The following is an 18,614-nucleotide window of genomic DNA, read 5'->3' on the forward strand; positions in this document are numbered from 1 at the left end:
TGGGGTCAAAAACTATATCACAAGGTCAAATCAAATGAAAAGATTGTTAACACCTTAGAGGCCACATTTATGATCCTATTTCATGAAACTTGGTCAGAATGTTTATCTTGATAATTCCTATGCCAAGGTCTAAACACAGTTATATGGGTCAAAAACTAGGTCACCAGTTCAAATCAAAGGAAAAGCTTGTTAACACTCTTGAGACCACATTTATGATCCTATCTGCATGAATCTTGGTCAGAATGTTTATCTTGATGATACCTATGCCAAGGATAAAACTGGATCATGTGATCAAATCAAATGAAAAACTTGTTACCACCCAAAAGGTCACATTTATGATCCTATTTTCATGAAACTTGGTCAGAGTGTTTATCTTGATGATTCCTATGCCAAGGTCTAAACTGGGTTATATGGGTAAAAAACTAAGTCACCCGGTCAAATCAAAGGAAAAGCTTGTTAACACTCTTGAGGCCACATTTATGACCCTTCGTAAACTCGGCAAGAATGTCCCTATCCTTATGAAACTTGGTCAGAATGTTTATCTTGATGATTCCAGGACCAAGTTTAACAGGTGAGCGATATAGGGTCAGCATGACCCTCTTGTATCTATTTTCACAGCAGAATAGATTTGCTTTTTCAATCAAATTTTAATTAAAATGGCCAGTTTCCATCCTCATTTCAACAGAATATTTTACCAATGTTTCAATACAAGAATAAACATACTAAATAGCTGGTCTCTATATAAAATTGACGAATTTTACTATTTAGTGTCTGTGTATGTAAACAGACAAAAAAGCTATCAATTTCAAACGTTTTACACGTATATTAAGCAGATCGTGCTAAATTCTATCGATGTTTTTAAGAAAATGAAGTTTAGGTGCTGTTTATCTTTTTGTGGATTCTTAAAAAACTTACTATAAAAATTTAATTTTCTAGATATAGGCTGACTCTTTAATTCTTGTTTGAATGCAAGCATGTCTTGTTTACGTCTGCACACGGTCTCCTACACTTGACAGTTTAGATGACATTTTAACATGCTCTCCGTTGCACTCAGTGGAACATTTACGTATTCAAAATTAACTTATAAGAATTTATGTCATAATAAAGTGATGCATTTGAGTGTTCAAAAGTACATGTGAAAAGAAGGGGAATTTAAACAGGTCTTAAAGTACTTTTGACGGAATACCTCTTTAAAACAACAAGGATAGTGATGCCTTTCGATTTTAATGGCAAGAAAGTTCTTATTACGGGAGATGGAGGAGGGATCGGACGCGCTTTAGCTATTGCTCTTAAAAAAGTTGGATGTAAGGTGTAGGCTCTCAGTCGTACCAAGTCTACTCTCGACACTTTAGTAGCTGAGCTGTTCCAATAGTTGCTGACGTATCCAACTGGGATGATACCAGGAGAAAGCTTGAAGATTTGGAACCGCTCGATGGTCAATAATGCCGGGATCATTGAAGAGATGTGTTCCTGCAGTTGATTGTCCGAAAGACAATATCGTTAGAGTACTGAACACTAATTTGCTGGGCGCAATAAATTGTGCACAAGTGGTTGCGAAGAAAATGATTGATTCCAAAGTAAAAGGATCTATCGTGAATCTCTCAAGTATTGACGGAATAGGTGCTTTTCCTACTAACTTGTCGTACAATGTTTCAAAAGCAGGACTGGACATGGTAACAAAGCAGTTTGCACTGGAACTTGGACAATACCAGATAAGGCTGAACTCAGTCAATCCTACGCTTGTCATGACGCCAATAGTTACAAATTTTAAGGAAGGATTATTGATCGAAAAGGCTATTACAGCCAGGACACCTATGGGTAGAGTTGCAAAGGTGGAGGAAATTGTTGGGCCGATATTGTACCTTCTTAGCGACTATTCAAGTATGGTTAGCGGCTAGATGCATCCAGTTGATGGGGGGCTGCTGTCTAATATAGCAGTCAAAGTATAATTTCTTTCATTGACAATAAAACTTTTTTGTTTGTAATATCAATATGGTTCGTGTCAACTTACAAATAATAGCTGATTGCTCTATCACTAATTAATATGCAGACACAAACGAGTAGTTTATGGATATAAAACGCGTGCTTTGATTAAGGAGGTAGGTTACCTTCATATTTGTATGTGCGCATGTCCAACCGGAAGCTACCGTGACGATTTACGACGACGTTTACGACAAATTAAATGTGTTTCTATATTCATTCTCCTGAAAACAAATCATGAACCTGCCTCCGATCTGATAATTTATGGTTTAATAATGCAGAAATAATTAATCAATTGCCGCAGAAACGCTTCAAAACAATGTTGCCTTAAAATGACGTCATTGACGTCATGACGTTACGTGTCAGTTACCGCGCAAAATTAATAGCTTTTATCTTGAAAGTACGTAATTCTGTGCATTTTCTTTATTTTAACTATCTTCAAATAACAAATATTTGCTGAAATATTTGTTATGAATCTTTTGCTCTGAATAATCATCAATATTTTGCTTCTTTTATGTAGTTATATTGAAACGTTATGCGGATTGTAAGAAAATGGATGATGGTAACCAATGTTATTTGGAATATAGTTGGATGAAAGGTTACTTGTAACGGCCATTTTCAAATAAAAAATCTAGCAGTTTGATTTGTAATACTTATTTTTCAGGTTCCGTTGATAATTTGTTACTTATATACAAAAAATAAGATCTAAAACTGTTCAAATTTCAGTAGAAAAATGTGGTTCCTTAAATTTAATTGATGTTACCATGGAAACGAAGCCCGTGACCTATGTATCTAAATGTAGAATTCAAAAGCGTTGACACTGGTCTATTTAAGAAATACAACTTCGGCTTTTTATTTTCATTTCAACAATATTCATTAGAATAATATCAGCATGCTGAACGATTTTTCCATGAAAAATGCCAGGCGAGGGGTACTGCCGTATATATTCTAAGCTGTGAAATTTGTTTGAATCAATGCAAATAACAAGAAAATATAACTTACGTTAGAAATAATATGTTTTAAAGCTACATTAACTAGAAAGATAATCTTATTCAATATTTTTTTATAAGAAATTACGACAAAAAGCAAGATATAAGCTATTTTAAACATCTCTGTTGCCATGGTTACTGTAAACTTTAAGAAAAATAGGGTACCATGTAAAGTGCATGGTATTTTGCTTATAATATTCCCAAATATTCCATGTTAGTCATTAACAGAATGCCACTTAAGCCGTCGAAAACCCCTATTTTTATACAAAGTTGTTTAAAAATGAGAGAAAATGCGTTACCATGGAAACACGAGCCCCGCGACATATGCATTTAAAGCTTATATTAGAAAGCTAACGTGCATACTAGTAAAATTATCAATTATGCAGACTTCTACGGATATCAATGAAACTAAAATACACTGAAAAGTGTTAAATATCCGTATTTTCCTTCTTCTTTTAATATGAAATACCTTTAGAGGGTCATGTTCTTCAAACCTAGATAAAAATTGAATTCGAAGGGACAGAGACAAACGAAATTGAGATTGTAGCAGGTAAAACTTCATATTACACGAAATACAAACAAATGCTGCGGTTAAACTAACTTGAATTTACCCTTGTAACAAGGTAACCTACCTCCTTAATATATCTCAATAACATTTTTCTTCTAATAAAATACATAACACTTCGCATTTGTACTAGAATACGCCCATCATCAGCGTTGGCGATAATCGGCTTTACTCCCATGTATACCTTAACACGTAGTATCTTTTTTATTTCTATAATTGCAATCGTTCCCACTGGTCTAAACTTAGCGATAAAAAGATGTATTGACTCGTAGGCAGGACCATAACATAAATTAACCTCCAGCTGTGACATTTTAACATTATGATATTGACGTCATTTCCTTCCAAATATTTGTTATGAATTTACGCATTCTGTGGTCGTAGTTCACTGTCTCGGCTTTACTTGATCATGCCAGAAGAGGAAGCTAGCGAAATTATGTTAACTGATCATGTTTTCTTTCGTAAAATAATTGTTAGTTTGTAGATGGGCCTTATTCTGTCAGTGGAAGTATAAACTCTGGGTGTTTTGCGCACCCAGAAGTGAACCTGATATCGCCGGAAGTGTGCTAAATATCGATATCTGCAATACCAATTCGCAAGAATTCTGATATCAGCCTGATGCTGCTCATATACGTTTAAATAATCTGCAGTTTAATTTATAATTATAAATAGTAACATATGCAGTAATAGCCATTATCACTCGAAGGCACACCTCTCCCATGTTTCTACCTGTTTATCACATGTATTCCTATAATATAGTAAGGAAAGTTAAGTGTGATATTTTTTACTGACACTAGCATCTACTGACACAACAAAGTCACAGCCTTTATCGCCTAGTAGATCGCGTATTGCAGTCTGCAGCTGCATGAAAATCAAATGCCGTTACAGTTGTAATTTAGTTTTTGATTGAAAAAGAAATCACGAAAAGTACATAACGTTACAAAGTAAATCTGAACTATAAGCTCTTTTAGTCATGACACCATTTTTACGGTGTTAATTTCCAGCGCGTACGTCAGGGCTATTTTCGTTAATGGCCAATTATGGCCAATTATGGTAATGTGACAACTCATATTGCAAAACGATAACATATAAATTTGTTAACCATTTATAGATAACTGTGCTCTTTTGCATAATGGGGTATCTTGCTGTAGCAGGCGATATCACGGCTTCGTTTCTTATTCAGCTTCTGTCTCCATCTTCAACTCTTTTATATGTATTTACCGCACCTGCCAAAGCTTAAGGGTCAGTCTTGATGTTCTAGGCAAAATTGATACATTTATTTTTTACGCGAAAAGGCCGAATAAACCGGTGCTGTCATGCGCTACTGCTGTTATTCAATTAACATATACAGATCAGTCAGAGATCAAAAGAGATATGCAGGCTAGAACTCCGCAATACGAGTACATAACAATAATATAACACCGAGATGAACATAATTTGAAATCCGAAAACTGATTGTTAGGTAGAATGGCCGCTATACGTGCGAGGACACAGAGTTTATATATAACCGGGAATAACAAACCTTGAAAGGACAAAGTTGGTGCAAAATTATGCAGATTTTATCAGTTCAGTCTAGCTGGTCATGCAATTGTAAAATGTCTCCCGTCCGTTTCAAGGACGCTACATTATCTGTGTAATGATGTTAGTCCTTGTTTATGGCCCAAGCCCTACTTTTAGAACTTGATAGTTTTATGAAATTTTCAAAGTTCACACACCTGAATTAAAAGCGTTACTCTCATTAAAGAGATTCAGAGAATGCCATACCAGTTGCAAAAGTACTGTATGGACAATTTTATCTCAGTATCTAAATTATATGTCTCCTACCGATCTTTTGAGACTCCTGCAGCAACTATGAAGCTGTTACTCCAAATATAGCTAACCGTCTCGGTAGCCTAGTGGTAGAGCGTCCGCTTCGAGTGCGGGAGGTCGTGGGTTTGATCCGCGAGCGCGTCATACCAAAGAGGAAAAAATGGTACTAAATTGTATATGAATTTATTTATGGCGAAGAAAGAAGGGATCGTTTTATGGAAAAAGAAAACCTTTTTATCAGTTTGTGATTAATATAACATATGAGTGTGATATTTAAACTACAAGTTTTTTATTTAGTTGAGAAAAAGGAAAAATAATTGATTCATACACAGCTTTAGTATGAGAAAAAGTACATATCGTAGGTTCCCTCACCATTTCATTTGATGATGATTTCTCTTTTCTCTCTTAAGACACTGTTTGTAATAAATTTGTTAAATTACTAATTTTTGTTTAGACCTGATTTGCACATGTCTGTATTATTGCACATTACACATTACCTGCTGATATTAGGACCAGTGACCAAGTGATGACGACTAAGTGATATTTTAGATGTTTAATTTTACTCCGCAGGCTGCGATTGTTTGCGATATTTGCTGTTAGATATATTATCTAAATTCTTAACTATCATAAAAGAAATATTCACATCTTCCAGCATGTGTAAAAGCGCATATTTTAGGCAAAATTGCTGACCCATAGTCTTAAAAGGCTTCTTATTCCGCTTGTTATTGTACCACTGAAACGTACTTTAATCGTATATGAAGAAAAGGTTAAACACCGTCGTCATATTAATCTAAAAGGAATAAAGGGACAAAAAATCGAGACGTACTTTAATCGGATATGAAGAAAAGGTTAAACACCGTCGTCATATTAATCTAAAAGGAATAAAGGGACAAAAAATCGAGACGTACTTTAATCGGATATGAAGAAAAAGTTAAACACCGTCGTCATATTAAGGTAAAAGCAATAAAGAGACAAAAATCGCGATAACTATCATCTAACAGCACTGCAAGGTTTGAAATGTCGTAACATTTCTCATACACTACTAGCTTGAATCTCTGTCTTTCATTGAGAAATCATTTGAACAAAGCACAGTGAGGTTTAACATGTCGTTCGAGATACACTATGCAAACAACATATGCGTTTTCTCAATATACATTAATGCGGTATCATATAATCAGCACATGGGATCACCAAAGACCCTTAAAACACCGTAGGTGCAATTAAGAGCTGCAATTTCGTATTTTGTAATGGCAATTCATTTCAATAACATATGGAACATGCATATTTTCTGTCGCAGTTTTTTTGTATTTAGAATATATGTTTTAGACCTAATTGATTGTCTGTTGTCTTAATTAGCTATTGGCCTAAAGTCCATCTGACATACAAAATATTTCTTATTCAGGATGTCATTGGAAATCAAACCCTTTAACTTCATTTGCAAAACTATGCATTTCGAATTAACATCACCGTCTAAAGTTGTCAATATCCAATATTATATTGGAATGAATAAATGAGGCTCAATGTGTTATTTAGAGGTGAACTTTACACTTGGTAATGTGGATGCTATCCGCATCAACCAAGCTCATACATTGTTTAAGCATAAAAAGCATTTATACAACATTTATACAACAACAAACCATCTGGCGAGAAAATGGTAGGTCGAGGACGGTTTACAAGCTAATTATCCTGCACATTTAGTAAACGCACGTAGAGACAAAGGGCGGTCTGGCGAGTAAGTGCGCCGCATAATACTAAACATGTAACTAATCCTAAATGGAGCTTAGAGTGTCCTGATTTGTCATTTTCTATAATGATCTGCATACAAATAACCTATTAAACTGTTAAATATGTCAAATCTTACCTCTGTCTGCTAGAAATTAGCAATATTTAGGTTACAAATGAGCAGTTTCTGTAGAAAAATATCTCGAAACAGTGAGAGTCATATTGTTTAATTTTAGCTCACCAGTCACGTAGTGACAAGGTGAGCTTTTGTACGGTGTTCCGTTTGGACAATCGTGACTTTTTATTGAATCCTTAACCGCGATGTACGATGGTACGATGACGAAAACGGGATGGTGTGATGGCACGAAGATGAAACAATGATGGTACGATGGTGAAAACGCGATGGCACGATGATGAAATCGCGATGATACGATGGTACGATGGTGAAATGTCGATGTAATATCGCGTTTTCATCATCGTACCATCGCGTTTTCACCATCGTATCATCGTACCATCGCGTTATCACCATCGTACCATTGCGTTTTTTTACCATCGTGCCATCGCGTTTTCATCATCGTTCCATCGCATTATCACAATCGTACCATCGCGTTTTCACCATCGTGTCATTGCATTTTCACCATCGTACCATCGCCTTCCGGTGGTCATGCGCAGTGGTACTGTATATGTGTCAGTAAAATACAGGCTTGATACAATCTCATTTTCACATTGCACTATGTACCTTCTACATCCTAACAAGAATAAGCTGTGTTTGAATAATATCATGTGACTATTACACCCAACTTTTTATTTACTTTCATGCATACATAAAATAAAAAGGATGTGGCCTTGAAGATTTTACACAGTTTTAATGAACTGAGCACTGAACATTTTGTAAAATATTTTGACAGCAGAATCTAAATGGTAAATTTCTTCTCATAAAATACATTGAGATACATTCATCTATTGTTGACAAAAATACAAGTGCACGGAACTACGCAATTCTAACCGGACGGCGATGGCACGATGGTGAAAACGCGATGGCACGATGGTGAAAACGCGATGGTACGAAGGTGAAACCGCGATGGTACGATGGTGATAACGCAATGGCACGATGGTGAAAACGCGATGGTACGATGGTAATAACGCGACGGCACGATGGTGAAAACGCGATAGTACGATGGTGAAAACGCGACGGCACGATGGTACGATGATAAAATCGCGATGGAACGATGGTACGATGGTGAAAACGCGATGGTACGATGGTGATATTACATCGTCATCGTTTCATCGCGTTTTCACCATTTTACCATCGTTGTTTCATCATCGCGCCATCGCGCCATCGCGCCATCGCATTTTCTTCATTGTACCATCAGCCATGGCGATTTAGTATTAACTAAAATGTCACGATTGTGCAAACGGAACACCGTTCTTTTGTGATCGCCTTCGTCCGTCGTCCGTCCGTTGTCCGTCCACTTGAACACGGTAGAGGCCATATTTTGCAATCGATTTTAATTAAGCATGCACATAACTTGTATTTTCCTAATATCTTGGTTTCTTATTCGGATTCCGTGATAAATCCGTCAGATCCAATCATAGGTTCCGGAGTTTCGGCCCCTGATTGACCCCTGAAAAAGCCAAAAATTGTTTATTTTTACCTTGTGAACACGATAGAAGTGACATTTTACATTCGATTTTAACCACACTTACACACAACTTAAGTCACAATAAGATATCGCTTCCATTCGAGAACTGGCAAGATTTCGTCATGCTTTCTAGAGTTACTGCCCCTGAAAAGAGCAAAATTTTCTATTTTGGCCCTTTCAGTGATATAGAGGTTTTATTTATGCTTTGATTTTATATAAACTTGCATAGAATGTTTGTCTTGATGATCTTTAGGTCAAGTTCGAAACTGGTCCATGCGGGGTCAAAATCTACATCACCAGGTCAACTCAAATGGAAAGCTTGTTAACACCTTAGACTTTAGAGGCAACATTCATAATCCTATTTTCATGAAACTTTGTCAAAATGTGTATCTAGATGATTTCTAAGTCAAGGTACAAACTGGGTCATATGCCAAAAACTAGGTTGATGCCACATTTATAACCCTATCTTCATGAAACTTTGTCAGAATGTTTATCTTGATGACTCCTACCCACGGATGAAACTAGGTCAATTGCGGGCAAAAACTAAGTCACCCGCTAAAATCAAAGGAAAAGCTTGTTAACACGCTAGAAGCCATATTTATGACCCTATTTTTGATTTTGAAATTGATTATTTGGGGTCAAAACCTAGGTCACGCGCTCAAATCAAAGGAAAAGCTTGTTAACACTCTAGAGACCATATTTATCACCCTATCTTCATGAAATTTGGTCAGAATGTTTATCTTGATGATTCCAAGGCCATATAGGGTCATCATGACGCTCTTGTATCTATTTTTACAGCAGAATAGATTTGTCAATTTTTATTCAAATTTAAATCAAAATAGCCAGTTTCCACCTTCATTACGACAATTTTTTTACCAATGTTTCAATATAGGAATGAACTTACTAAATAGCTGGTCTTCTTTATTCTACAAAAGGTTGACGAATTTTCTATACAGACAAAAAGCTATTAGTATTATAAATCAATTTCAAACGCTTTATACGTGTATTAAATCTACTTATCAATAGAAAGTAGATCGTGCTAAATTCTATGGATGTGTTTAAGAAATTGAAGTTTAGGTGCTGTTCATCATTTTATGGATTCTTAAAAAAACTTACTATAAATTTTAATTTTCTAGATATTGGCTAACTCTTTTAATTCATGTTTGAGTGCAAACATGTCTTGTTTACGTCTGCACACGGTCTCCTATACTTGACATTTTAGATAACATTTTAACCAACATTAGCATACATGCTTTCCGTTGCACTCCGCTGAACATTTACGTATTCGAAATTATCTTATACGAATTTATGACATAATCAAGTGATACGTTTGAGTGTTCAAAACTACTTGTGGAAACAAAAGAAATTTAAACAGGTCTTAAAACTCTTTTTACGGAATACCTCTTTAAAAAAGCAAGGATAGTGATGCCTTTCGATTTTAATGGCAAGAAAGTTCTTGTTACGGGAGCTGGAGGAGGGATCGGACGTGCTTTAGCTATAGCTCTAAATGAAGCTGGTTGTAAGGTTTATGCTCTCAGTCGTACCAAGTCTACTCTCGACTCTTTAGTAGCTGAGCATCCTAAGATTGTTCCAATTATTGCTGACGTATCCAACTGGAATGATACCAGAAGAAAGCTTGAAGATTTAGAACCGCTCGATGGTTTGGTCAACAACGCCGGGATCCTTGAAGAGATGTGTCCTGCAATAGATTGTCCAAAAGACAATATCGTTACAGTATTGAACACTAATTTGCTGGGCGCAATAAATTGTGCACAAGTAGTTGCGAAGAAAATGATTGATTCAAAAGTAAAAGGATCTATCGTGAATATTTCAAGTGTGGCCGGAATAGGTGCGTTTCCTACTAACTTGTCGTACAATGTTTCAAAAGCAGGACTGGACATGGTAACAAAGCAATTTGCACTTGAACTTGGACCATACCAGATAAGGGTGAACTCAGTCAATCCTACGCTTGTCATGACACCCCTAGTTACAAATCTAAAGGAAGGATTGGCGTACGAAAAGGTTTTCAATGCCAGGACACCAATGAGTAGAGTTGCAAAGGTGGAGGAAATTGTTGGGCCGATATTATACCTTCTAAGTGACTATTCAAGTATGGTTAGCGGTCAGATGCACCCAGTTGACGGGGGACTGCTGTCCAATATAGCAGTCAAAGTATAATGCCTTTGGTTGTAATATAAAAGTCAGTCCAGCTGGTCATGCAACTGTAAAATGTCTCCTGTGCGTTTCAAGGACGCTACATTATCTGTGTAATGACGTTAGTCCTTGTTTATGACCAAAACCCTATTTTATGAACTTGATAGCTTTATGCAATTTTCAAAGTTCACACAGCTAAATTAAAAGCATTAGGCGTAAAAAAAATTGTTTCTTTCCGGTATACCGACCTATCCTAAATTTTTGGCCCGACTCTAAGTATCTTTATGGCCTTGAAGAATATGTTTTTCAACTGCACTTTTTATGCTTTAAACATGGCCAGTGATGTTAGAAATCAACTTACTGATGCTCTAAAGGCATAACCCCCTTATTTGTATTCAGTTTTTGACACAAAAATAAAGTCTCCCTTAATAACAAAAAAAATATCCGACTTACCTACCCTGATGTTTTTGAGCATGTTACCTGAAACAAAGAATTTTTTTAGGCCTTACCCTCATTAAAGAGATTCAGAGAATGCCATACCCGTTGCAAAAATACTGTATGGATAATTTTATCTCAGTATCTAAATTATATGTCTTCTACCGATCTTCTGAGACTCCGGCTTCAAGCGTTGGATCATTAGAAATAGTTGAACAGTGTATCAGTTACCATAGCTTACAAAATTGTTGATTCATCTATTGTCATTAGACCTCACAACGACTAGGACTTATGTGCGATACAAAAAAAAATTTCTAATAGATACTTATATATCAAATTGCGAATATCAAACAGCTAGATTAAATCCACAAGGATATTTAGCATATTTCGCTGAACATTTCGCATAAAAAACTATACTGATCTTGCGACTTACGATACTTGGTGCTTAAAGACACACCATGACCTAGTGACCTACTTTTTTCACTCACAAAGACTTTATGGACATCATTCTTATAATACAGGAAATAAACAGCTATACTACAGGTTTTCAGATGGACAAGTTAGGCCTTTCCTGATTAAATGTTTTTTCACAACTTCATCTACAAACTTATTCAGTCAATCTCTTTTCAGCATAGTTTTAAGAATATAGATGAATAACTGCCTTACACTTTAGAAACAAAAAGTGATTGAAATTTAGCTAAATACACTGATTTATGCACATATTGCCACACTAATTCAATAAACTGTTAAGACATTTAACACATTGTCTTGGCCTAATATATGTCACTGTCAATTTCAAACTAAATTCTTGTATATCTCATATATTTTCATGCAAATCATGTATAATTACCATCATGGAAATACAAAAGAATCAATTATTTTGTGGCGCGTCTTTAAAACTAGAAGAAAAAAACGACTCACTCATGTAGAACACCATATGTACAATTTAGGACTGTCCGAATGTAGGGGTAGTTTTATACGTAAATTATACTATGTTAAAAGACACGCCACAAAATAACTGTATAACCGAATAAGTTTTACAGGTGAAGTTGCGAAAATACCTTTATTTAGGGAGGACCTAAATTGTCCACCAGTCATCTTGTGTAACTGTATTATATTAGTGATATCAGAATGAGTTGCACAAAGTCCATGTGGGCGGAAAAAAGTAGGTAACTAGGTTGTGGTGGGTCTTTTCCTTCAGGCAAGATTCCGTTTATACATGAACTGAAATATTTTGAGTTTTATCTTCATTAGATTTATACTTCTATCATTTATAGTGTTAAACATAAATGTGTTGGTGGTTTGCAATCTGACTAAAGTTCACGATCTTCCAAAAAGTAAGATTTGATGACAGATCTTTCTGCATAATCGGATTTCCAATATTGCCTTTTCTATTTCCACCAATCTATTTTTAATCGAACCGATCAGACGACTAGCGTTTGGCTAAAACAGACTGGACTCAGATTTTGGATAAATATTTTTTTAAAAGTTTCATTATATTATGAACATAAGAATATGAGATTTTGTTTTTTAAGTGTGCCTTTTTTAATGACACTAGCATCTACTGACACAACAAGTCCCAGCCTTTGTAGGCAAGTAGATCACTAATTCCGGTTTTAAATGATGCTGCAAAAAAATCAAATGCCGTTACAGTTGTAGTATAGTTTTTAATTGAGAAAAATAATATGTCAATAAGAATACTGTAACATATCAAATAAAGTTACAAATTAAATCTGAACTATAAGCTGTCTTGGTCATGACTTCATTTCTTTACGGGTGTGAATTTCCCGCACAAATGCATAAATTAAAACGGTAAAAGGAGATATTCTATCATAAAATTGTTACTATATAGGCCTATAGGTACTCTAAATGGTAACAAAGGCAAAAACTGATTGTTAAACGCTAGATATATACGTTACATACACACAATGTATGTAACCGAGAATAACAAACCTTGAAATGTCAGTTTGTGCAAATGTATGCAGATTTTATCAATTTAGTCTAGACGGTAATGCAATCGCAAAATAGCTCACGTCCGTTTCAAGGACAATGCATTATTTGTGCAATGATAATTGTCCTTCATTGTGGCCAAAAAACGTATTTTTAGAACTAGGTAGCGTTATGTACTTTTTAATGTTCACACATATAAATTCAATTTCATGACATTCTCGTATCCTGACAATAATTAAATATCTTCCGATGTTTTCCGATTTTTTTTTTAATGTGTCATGGAACAATAGAAGATAGTATACTGCACTAGAAGCCAGCAACGATACGTCAGCGGCGCTTCTATAGTCCAGAAATATGCAATTGATCGTTTACGGCCCGTACTGCACTTGTTTTAATAAAAATTGTGTAAGAAATTGACGAGATTAACAATGTAGGTAATGCTACATTTCTGCAAGTGTGCAGCTAATAACCTTGCACGTATCATATGCGATATGTATATATATATACAGAGATCTTTATAATTTGAATTCCAGTACCGTTAGTCTGACCACTTTTACGGTCGTAATTGAATAGAATCTGCCAAGATTTACGGATTGAATCTCTAGATCAAACGTATATCTGCCCACTTCTACGGTAAAGTAAAAATGTACCAAATATTTAAGTTAATCTGATACGGGTTGCATATGGCCTAATTCTCCATCACTACGGAATAGCGAAAATAATACGAACCGCATTTAGTCGCGTTACAACAATACATTCGTAATAAATATTGATACTTGTTTGTAAGATTGCGAATATCAGAAGAATTGAAGTAAATAAAATCTGTAAAAAAATCCTTAGGAAGTATAGAATGCAAGCAGAATAATATCAGACTCGGTTTAATTGAGTCTGTTCAGGAGAGGTAATGATATATGCAACGCCTCTCACGCCCCCTAGAACCGGCTTGAGCGGAACTCTATTCGTGACACATCTGTATAATGGATTCCATGATCCCAAAGAACCAGAAAATATAACAACACTGAATTAAAGTACGGGGATACTCTTTACAGCCGCCACATGGCAATGGGGATAATAAGAACAGAGTTACCTCTGGTTATCTCCACAGAGGGCGCTGGTGAAATAAAGGGTAAACATTATCCCGCCTGACCTTAAATTTACTATAGAATGTAGTAGAGATTCTGCATAATAAACACTAATTAATTTGTAATTTCCTAGGTATTTGACCTTAAACACTAATTAATTTGCAATTTCCTTGGTATTTGACCCAGAACTAAATAAAATCTTAGAAAATAGTCAAATAAATACTTAAATACATGTATTTAAAGGAGTTTTGAGTAGTTCATAGATGAAACGAATAAAAATTTGATTATGGTTCAGTATTGTTGTGTACCACTATGTAAGGGTTATGGAGGAATTCATTTTCCAAAAGAACAACATTTAAAGGATTTATGGAGAGTAGCAGTAAAAATAGCAGATCCTTGGAATAAGACAAAACTGTGGCAAACTAGTAAACACGATATTGTTTCAAAATGTTAAGATCTTGAACTTACCAAAAACAAAACTTAATGAAGGATTACATTTGTGTACTTCAACATAATTAATTTCCGTAGATGTATTGTTGGTAAACTTGCATAAGTATTATTTTGTGCAGAAATACCAAGAAATATGAACTATTGATGCTGGACTGTTATATATTTATTTCAACTACAAACAATTATTTATCAAATGCATAATAGCTTTTTATAGACTGAACATCATATTGTACTGCAAATGTCTACATTAATCATCATCAATGTTATTTCACAAATGTTCAGCTGTATATTTCCACAGATACATTTTGTAGAACAGTTCTAGCTTTGGTAAAATACTGTGTTTACAGTACTCATGACCTAGTTCAACTTTTTGTACAAACATATCCTTGAATGTATACACAATGAAATAGCAATATATATACATCTGTCACTGTATCTGATAATAGTAGTTTGAAGTTTTCTTTAGCTCCATTTTTTCGTCCGTATAATCCAAGTATGGAAAAAAATTCAAGGTTGGATAATTGCCTCTTTCCCAGCATATGGACATTTCACCTCAACTATTGTTTGTTCATTGATGACTCCGTCGGGTGTTGCAGCCAGATAAGGACTTTCTCTACATGTGAATAAACCGCAGTTGTTGACACTATATCCCGTATGCTTTTCAAATTTCTAATTGCTGTTTTTTTCATATTGCTTCCCAATTTAGGGAAGTGGATCCTATGGTCTGCTTGCAGTTGATGAAACCCTTCAGTGGATCAGTCTGAATCCTGAGGTTCTGGTAGGAGAATAGGTTCATCCCCGAAGTCTTGATTTCTGTCATATGCTTCAAGTCTGAAAGTAAGAAAAGACAGACACCATAAATTCCTCAAACAAGTTATAGTGCTAGCATAAGTCATTAACCTGTAAAATGTTATTCAAAGGGCTACTCTCCAGTATTATTGCTTTATATAAGCAACACTAAATCTACAAATAATGAAATGCAATAAAGGTTAATACTATTTGTCTGAGAATTATTTAATTATAACAACATAAAACTATACCTTGTTAACAAATCTTCTTTTCTGCCTTTGATTGATGCCCCTCTTTTTATTAATTCTCTCTGTAATTGTATAACTTTCCGTCCAAAAAATTTTGATTTCCTCTAAGAATCCATTTGAGATAAGAATCTGGGTCAGCATTGTTTACCCCTTATTTTACTAGCGCCACCTAGCGAGTAGCTGGCTTATTATCCCCATTAGAGCTTGCTGTGGTGATAGTAAATAAAATCTGTAAAAAGATCCTTTGGAAGCATAGAATGCATACAAGCAGAGTAATAGCAGACTCGCTTTGACTGAGTCTGTTCATGGGAGGTAATGAAATGTGCAACACCTCTTACGTCCCCTAGAACCGGCTTAAGCAGAACTCTATTACACATATATTGAATGGATTCCATTATCCCAAAGGACTAAAAAATATAACATCACTTAATCTATAAAGTTTTTAATGTATTTCATTGAGCATTTCGAAACAAAATCAGTGTCGATATTGGAATACATACAGCTAAATACAGGAAATCAAAGACCCTTGATAATGAAATCCATGAGGTGGCTTTACTCAAGTAGAATTCCATGCCTGTTGCAAAAATAAACGTGTCTATGAACAATTTTATCTCAATTTCTAAATTATATATCTCCTACCGATCTTTTGAGAGTCCGGCATCTCAGGTTTTCAGAATAGGGAAGTTTATAAGGCATCTCAAAGTAGCTGTTACTCAAAATATAGCTGATTTTAAATGACAAAAACATTTGACACTCTTACTGGTCATTTTCACTTCGGTCGTTGTGCAAAACATACTGATAGGCCGTGTCGTGAAAGGTATAAAAAGCGCGTTGTTCCAGTTGTTGACAGTTTATTTTGCGTATTTTGCGAGGCTGTCGGGGAAAAACAGTCATGCGAATATTAAATTATTGAACAGTGTATCAGTTACGACACCTTGGAAACTTGTCTGTCATTATTAGACCTCGCAACTACTAGGACTCGAAGAGTTCGTTCGAATAGACAGTTTGGTAGTAAATGTCGCTGTGTTTTTGGATGGTTATATTAGTCACAGGTTGGTAGAATATCATTGATTTGGAATATGAATCACCGTCTTCGTTTAGATAACTCGCACTCTTACCTCCCGCAACCGTAAGATAACGTTATTATCAAATGTATTTTGACAGTAAAGTCCCAGAGTTCAAAACCAAGTGCGTACAGATGGTGCAGTTCTCGGTGAGCTCGATATATATCAAGCATGTACAAATAAGCTGTAGATGGCTTCTGTTTTTCGCAACGTTTCACGTATCATTACCGTAAGTTGGTTAGTGTCATTGGAAAATGTGGACTATTGTTTCTGTTTTGGTATCTCACAATCATACCACCGTCGAGATGGAAAAATCTTGGTGACAAAGTATAGTTTTTATAGAAAATCGGTGTTTTCCGTTTCGGCAGCATCGCATGTGTCGCGTACGATGCATGCTAAGGTTACAAGTATAACAGTCAAATGGTGTAATGCCGGGTTTCTAAAGAATTGATCTATTTTTCGTTTTGGCATTATGCAAAACGAACGATGCCTATAAGGTTTCAAGCAAGCAATGGTTGATAATTTTGAAAAATAAAGCTTGTTGACTAACAATTTTACCTTTGGCGCCAATGTACATGTCTCGAATAGCTTCATCAAGGGAAATTACATACAAATGCCTTTTTTACAAAAGCCGCAACTGTTCCGCTAGCATGGTGTGTAGCATACAGCTTTTTTATGTTATCCTGCAGAGCAGTCAAATGGTTATAACTTCATTTGACAAAAAAGAACTTACCATAACTTCGTATTAGGACGCAGTCGTCGGATCAGAAAACATCGCTTTTGAGAGAAATATACTTTGTTACTGTTCCAGTGTACAGCATTTGTCGCTTACAATTTATCCTTACTTACAAAGAAAGTTAGTTTAGTCAAATGGTTTTAGTATCGTCGAAAGAAATGGATCATTCCAAACTTTTTCTGTTGCTTCACAATCTTTGTTCCAGTGATGAACGAAAATTATTGTTTTCCCGATATCTAACATCATGCCTCGCAAAACAGCTGTTGTTGTTCAGATTTTGTGGTCTGTGTCAAATACGTCTTATTAGACTGGCTCCCGTCCCTGTGTTTGTTCTTATTTACTTTTATATAGGTTTATTCATTAAGAGGGAAGTAACTCCAGCAGGTTGTTTCTACATTGACATTTTTATTCCCCCTGGCTCCGAACATAGGTTCAGCCATTAGATAAAATGTGCTATTTTAGAGGCTTAAGATTTTCTTATTTTGATTGCGGTATTTATATAAAAATATAACCATGCAGCCAGGGAGCCAGACTAACGTCTTAAGTACAATCTAAAGTTACTAGCAAAGTACTGTCAGATAACTCTCTCTTACAGAATAATTTGAACAATTATCTCGCATGGTAATATACTCGCAGTCTACAGCTCGTTCGAGGTCATGTTCATAAAGTTGGTTTAAATCTCCTGCTTTCCAGTTTGTGTATGTTAATTAGAAAATATGGCCAATTGCGGCGCATTATCAATTCCCTGAATTCTTAAGACAACACAATGATGCATTTTTCAAACTACATTTACAGCTTAAACTACTTTGATGGTAAATATTTATACTGAATTCACACGACCATTTGATTTGTTTTCTAAATTTAGGGTTATCTTTAACAAAAGGCAAAAATTGTATTTTATCGGGTTTAACGTGGGCGTGTCTGTCTTTCTGGCTGTTCTGTTTAGATGTTTAAAAGACCGGTAACAAATATTTATTTCGATTTCCTGATACTCATAGAAA

At 35.3% G+C, this 18,614-nt stretch overlaps 2 protein-coding genes across 2 annotated transcripts; both read left to right on the plus strand.

The window, feature by feature from the left end:
• Positions 1 to 1,020: 1,020 nt before the first annotated feature.
• LOC123562729 (carbonyl reductase [NADPH] 2-like) lies at positions 1,021 to 2,089 on the plus strand. Its single transcript, XM_045355336.2, has one exon. The coding sequence runs from the start codon at positions 1,443 to 1,445 to the stop codon at positions 1,896 to 1,898; it is 456 nt and encodes a 151-aa protein (XP_045211271.1). The 5' UTR covers positions 1,021 to 1,442; the 3' UTR covers positions 1,899 to 2,089.
• Positions 2,090 to 10,130: 8,041 nt separating this feature from the next.
• Positions 10,131 to 10,883, plus strand: LOC123563901 (L-xylulose reductase-like). The gene has a single exon (XM_045357052.2). The coding sequence runs from the start codon at positions 10,131 to 10,133 to the stop codon at positions 10,881 to 10,883; it is 753 nt and encodes a 250-aa protein (XP_045212987.2).
• Positions 10,884 to 18,614: the final 7,731 nt, after the last annotated feature.

Source organism: Mercenaria mercenaria, chromosome 2, assembly GCF_021730395.1.
Source record: "Mercenaria mercenaria strain notata chromosome 2, MADL_Memer_1, whole genome shotgun sequence".
NCBI lineage: Eukaryota > Metazoa > Mollusca > Bivalvia > Venerida > Veneridae > Mercenaria > Mercenaria mercenaria.